General features: G+C 38.4%; 1 protein-coding gene across 1 annotated transcript in view; it reads left to right on the top strand.

Annotated features, from left to right (window-relative positions):
- The first annotated feature begins 1,913 nt into the window (after positions 1-1,913).
- The window catches only part of LOC123233223 (golgin subfamily A member 6-like protein 22), a 73,799-nt gene continuing 69,712 nt past the window's right edge, over positions 1,914-6,000 (top strand). Inside the window, exons 1-4 of the mRNA XM_044659373.1 lie at positions 1,914-2,040; positions 3,149-3,286; positions 4,050-4,184; positions 4,941-5,075. Of these exons, the coding sequence (XP_044515308.1) occupies positions 1,960-2,040; positions 3,149-3,286; positions 4,050-4,184; positions 4,941-5,075 (489 nt within the window). The 5' untranslated portion in view covers positions 1,914-1,959. The remainder of the gene's footprint in view (positions 2,041-3,148; positions 3,287-4,049; positions 4,185-4,940; positions 5,076-6,000) is intronic.

Genomic DNA, 6,000 nt, shown 5'->3' with positions numbered 1-6,000 from the left:
TTAGCCTAGCTTTGATATATTTACTTAAGAAATTATTATTTTGGATAAACCCTTTATATCTTCCTTCCCTAGTATTATTTCCTACCTTCCCTCCCTTACCTTATATGTCTGTGGAATTAATAAGGAGAGTGATTAGAGAGGAGTTCAAGTCTGTGAAGGGTTAATTGTTATTTGACAGTATTAGATATAGAGAAACTAGTCAATCATCTTTTATTCCCTTTAGATATCAATAGTATTTTGTAAGCTGAGTAAAAGGTTGGTCCTTACTCAGACTCCATCTTTGCCTCCCTTCCCCCACCTGAGGTTCCTGAGACAACTGTTAGGGCTTTCCTTTGATCCACTTTCCTGATAAATCATCCTTTAAAGATAATAAACCCTTTTGTGTTTCAACAGACCTGTTAGTATAATTTGTCTGTTAGTTATCAAGAGAGGGAAGAAGAGAGAAAGAACCAACATAACATACTCTGGGCTTGAAGGGAAGCCGGGTATCCATCTTGGAGGAAGGTGTAACTTCAAAACAAGTCCCTTCCTGTGAAATTAACTAAGCCTGTTGTTAATTTCAGTATAGTCTATTTCCATCTGCCAGTGTTTGAGTCTAAGTCCCAGTCTGGAAAGCCTGCTGTTTGTCTGTATAGTTTAATTTCTCCTCTCCCTGAAGATCTCTGTTTCCCTTCTGTGTTATACTCCTGACTTTAGCCCTATTATGTTGTGAATCTCCTTAAGCCCAGCCTACCTGTAACCTAGATTACTCACTTAGCAAGTCTCTGACAACTTCCTTTCAATTCCCTTATCCCAAACACCTTTCCTCAAATTATCCCCATTACAACTGGCGAGCCAAGTCATACGAAACCTACTATCTTCTGAAGAAAAAGAAAATGAATTTCACAAGAATGATCTTTGTATTAAGCAGTCTGTCACTGCTTATTTGGTCTTTTATGCAGGGAGTTTATGCGTTTTAGCTGGTAAAAGTACCAAACATGATACAATTAACTGAAATCTATGACTATTACAAATGGTTTGCATTCACTTTAGCTGAATGCATATGCTTCATACCAACAGCAATAGCAATTGTTCTGTCTCTATGGCATTTGTTGGCATGGAATTGCTTGTCAGTTCTGGGAGGGGGAGGGGGAAAAGAGGAGGAATAGAATGTGAATCATGTAGCCATGGAAAGATACTTAAAAAAAAACTTTTTAAAAAAAGGTCAGTGCTGCTGAGAAGATGATGCAACACCTGACTGAAAAAGTGAGCAGAACCAAGAGCATCAGAGAGGTGGTGGGGACAGTCCTAGATAATTCCTCTGTAATTCGGTCAATCATTCTGTATCAAACAGGTATCACTTCCCTGTGTGTCACTAAAGCTTAAAATCCTATGAGCAGAGGATCCCCAGGCTTCCTGCCCAGCATCCAATGCTCTCTACCCTCCCACCAAAACCAGGTTTTGCTTTCTTGGCACATCCAATGAAGCAATGATCACTTCTTCCTCCATATGAGGAGAGGGTTGAAAAAATAATGAGCCTCTAACAAGGAACCCAAACCACCTAGACAAGGTCATCACTTTTTACAACTCTTATTTTAGATTTCCTTTCAAGGTGGTTGCTTAGTCACTCTAGAGCTGAAAATCAAAGGAAAAAGTGGATACAGTGAATTCTAGAAGTCTACCTAACTTTCTTCCTACTTGGTGAGAAAGGAATTTACAAAGGAGGAAGTTAAAACATTAACTTTTCCAGCCAGACTCGCTCAAATGTCCCTAGCAAGAGTCTCTCAAAGAGCTCAGAGAGACTATGGGAACAGGTTAAGATGTCATATGGTGAAGTGTCAGACTGTGGCTGAGGGCAATAGGTGTGAGCATTTTAGGGACAGGAAATTCCTGATGTTTGTGGCTTTGATCTTTAATGACAACTAGGAGGAAGAGACATCGACTGAATCAGAGGATGAGAAACAGTGTTTCAGGGATAAGATGCAAGACTATCTAATGAAAAGGGACTCATCTGTAAGAAAATTCAGTGCTGCTGAGAAGACTGCACAGCAAACAGAAAGTGTGAGTAGACACAAGAGCACCAGAATAGAAAACAAGGAGGAGAACTTTGGGAAATCATTGTGTCATTTAGGCCACATATCCTTTGTCACAGAGGTAGCACTCCTAGTAAATAACTGAAGCTAAATGACCAAGCTCATACTAGCCTTACTGGCAAGCGTGCACCCCTAGCTATCCTCCTACCATAGCAAGTTTAGTTTTATGTCAAACTCGGTGACCCAAGTCTAAATTTCTATAACCAGGCTCACTCACTTACTTCCTGACCAGGATTCAATCGTAGCTGTGCAACTGTGAATTCAGTGTTTCACTGTTATATCCATTGGCAACCAACTCCCAAACATGGCCATTTCAATGTAAATTTTATATACATCAGATGACAGATGATTTGTTTCTGGTTGTCATAGAACAGTGATGGGAAAACTATTCCCCATGAATTTCTTAAGGCAGGGAATTGCTTAAGGCAGTGATGGGCAAACTTTGGCCTGGATCTGGCCCACAGGGAATAGTTTGTCCATCACTGTCTTAGAACATGGGGAAAAAAAGGAGTAATGGGTTGGATTAGAGAATAGATGGTCACCTTCACTATGGATTAGGGAAAAAGGAAAGAAAACCAAGATCATTTGTTTTGCACCAGAATGTGCCCCTGATCTCTTTGTCAGACAATAGATTTTTAAGAAACTTACAATAGACTGAATTAAAATAGAGTGACCAAGAAATTCCAAGGTAAAATTGTAAGAAAAGATAGCAGAAACAATATGCTTTAGTAGCAATTTTTTTTTTTATCCTGGGACTCCATTCTAGGAGCATAGGGCCACAACCAGTAGGCAATGGGACACACAGTCGCTCAGGGTCACCCAGCTGGGAAGTGTCTGAGCCCGGACTTGAACCTAGGACCTTTCGTCTCTAGGCCTGGCTCTCAATCCACTGAGCTAGCCCAGCTGCCCCTACTTTAGGTTGCAGTTTCTTTAGCAGATGTAGTTTTTACTGTAAAAAATTTAGTAGCAATACATAATGAATAATAAATAACAGTATTAGTAAAAAATTACTATAAATAAAATTCTCTAAGAGTTGTATTTTCATATTTTTACTCCTTTATTCAATGTGGGACAAGGAGGAAGATGAAATGTGTAAGCTAAAGGAAGAGAATGAGATTCTCCAAGAGGCCCTGAGACGATTTACTATACAGTTGGAGTCAGCTACAATCAAGCTTGAGGCTGCTGAGAAGGAGAGAGAGCAAAAGAGAAAAGAGGTGAACCTAGCAAAAAATTAAATGTTGGGAAGTCATTCATCAACTTGATAAGTTTCACAGACAAGATCTCACTCCTTCATTATGGAAAGAAAATGAATCATGATGTCTGTTCTCTATAGTACAAAAGAACATCTCTAACAGATTTCTCAGTGATTTCTCCTTTGATTTCCAATGCCTTCATCCTCTTACAACACTATCTTATTACGATTTCAGGATCACATTGACATTTCTCATTTTTCTCATTTCTTAAGTTCCTAGAATTCTAGACATTTTAGAGATACCCTCATTTTCACCGAAACCATATTCCTTCCCTTCTCAGAAAGTAACAATTTCCCCTTACAAAAGGCCAAATAATTTCACTTTAGGAAGAGAAATTTAGATTAGAAAATTCCACATCACACAATTTTGAATCTTTCCAAAACATTGATTGCTGAATTTCCTTACAAGGTGGTTGCTTGGTCACTTTAGAGCTGAAAATCAAAGGAAAAAATGGATACAGTGAATTCTAGAAGTCTACCTAACATTCTTTCTACTCAGTGAGAAAGGAATTTACAAAGGAGGAAGTTAAAACATTAACTTTTCCAGCCAGACTCACTCAAATGTTCCTAGCAAGAGCCTCTCAAAGAGCTCAAAGGTACTATGGGGAACAGGACAAGATGTCATAATGGTGAAGTGTCAGACTGTGGCTGAGGGCAATAGGTGTGAGTATTTTAGGGACATGAAATTCCTGATGTTTGTGGCTTTGATCTTTAATGACAACTAGGAGGAAGAGACATTGACTGAATCAGAGGATGAGAAGCAGTGTCTCAAGGATAAGATGCAAGACTATCTATTGAAAAGGGACTCATCTACAAGAAAACTCAGTGCTGCTGAGAAGACTGCACAGCAAACAGAAAGTGTGAGTAGACACAAGAGCACCAGAGTGGAAAACAAGGAGGAGAACTTTGGGAAATCATTGTGTCATTTAGGCCACATATCCTTTGTCACAGAGGTAGCACTCCTAGTAAATAACTGAAGCTAAATGACCAAGCTCATACTAGCCTTACTGGCAAGCGTGCACCCCTAGCTATCCTCCTGCCATAGCAAGTTCAGTTTCATGTCAAACTCAGTGACCCAAGTCTAAAGTTCTATGACCAGGCTCACTCACTTACTTCCTGACCAGGATTCAATCGTAGCTGCCCAACTGTAAAATCAATGGTTCACTGTTATATCTATTAGCAACCAGCTCCCAAACATGGCCATTTCAGTGTAAATTTTATATACATCAGATGACAGATGATTAATTTCTGGTTGTCTTAGAACATGGAAAACAAAGGAGTAATGGGTTGGATTAAAGAACAAGTGGCCACCTTCACCATGGATTAGGGGAAAAGGAAATAGAAAACCAAAATAGAAACCAAAATAATTTGTTTTCCACCTTATTATGCCCCTGTTTTCTTTGCCAGAAAGTAGATTTTTAAGAAACTTACAATAGAGTGAATTAAAATAAAGAGTGACCAAGAAATCCCAAGGTAAAAGATCGATTTCTGGGAAAAAATAGCAGGAACAATACGCTTTTCTCCATAAATAACACTACTTCTAACAAATTACTATAATGCCATTCTGTAAGAGATGTATTTTAATATTTTCACTCATTTATTCAATGTGAGACAAGGAGGAGGATGTAATGGGTAACCTAAAAGATGAGAATGAGATTCTCCAAGAGGCCTTGAGAAGATGTACAATACAATTGGAGTCAGCTACAATCAAACTTGAGGCTGCTGAGGAGAGAGAGCAAAAGGAAAAAGAGGTGAGCATAGCAAAGAATTGAATGTTGGGAAATCATCTGCTTTTTAGGTTTTAATTCTCAATTTTAGAAAGAAAATGAATTTTTTTGTCTATTTGTAGAACAAAGGAGCGTCTCTAACAGATTTCTCAGTGATTTCTCCTTTGCCTTCCATTGTTTTCATCCGATTATAATGCTAGCTTTCTAGGATTTCACAATCATACTGAGAATTCTCATTTCAGAAGTTACTAGCATGAATTCTAGACTTTTTAGAGACACTCTCATTTCTGCTAAATCCATATTCCTTTCCTTCTCATAAAGTAACCATTTCCCCTTTACAAAATGACAAATAATTTCACTTTAGGAAGAGACATTTGGATTAGAAAATTCTACATCTCACAGTTTTGAATCTGACAACATGCTGATTGCTAGAGTCAAGCTCCATGAACTTCCAAAACAATACATTTCAATAATCCAATTTTTTGGCCATTACAAGGATGGAAACAAATGCAACTTTAGAAGACAACTGATATTCTGTATGTGGAGACTAGTGTGTATCAGCCTACTGAAAAGAGAAAGCCAAGCATGGGCATGGTTAAGTTGTCCTCCTGTTGCTACAAAAGTACCTAGTGGCTTAATCAATGAAACTTTGGACAGAATGAATTTGGCAAACTCCAAAGCACCAGAAAACAACTCTACACAGCCATTTTATAATTTAGCTAATCAGTTTTTGCACTAATAATTTTTGCACTCAATGAGAAAATTTTCCTTGTTTTTCGATTAAAGGGCATATTTGGAAATACAGATTTTAAGGGACACCTAGCTGGTTCAGTGGATACAGAGCCAGGTATAGATTTGGGAGTTGCAGAGTTCAAATCTTTTCTCATGCATTTCCCAGCTGTGTGAAATTGGGCAATTCACCTAAATTCAAGTGTCTGTCCTTAGTGCT

The sequence above is a fragment of the Gracilinanus agilis genome, chromosome 2, assembly GCF_016433145.1.
Source record: "Gracilinanus agilis isolate LMUSP501 chromosome 2, AgileGrace, whole genome shotgun sequence".
Lineage (NCBI taxonomy): Eukaryota > Metazoa > Chordata > Mammalia > Didelphimorphia > Didelphidae > Gracilinanus > Gracilinanus agilis.
Note: the sequence above shows the minus strand (reverse complement) of the source record. Positions and strands in the feature narration are given on the sequence as shown.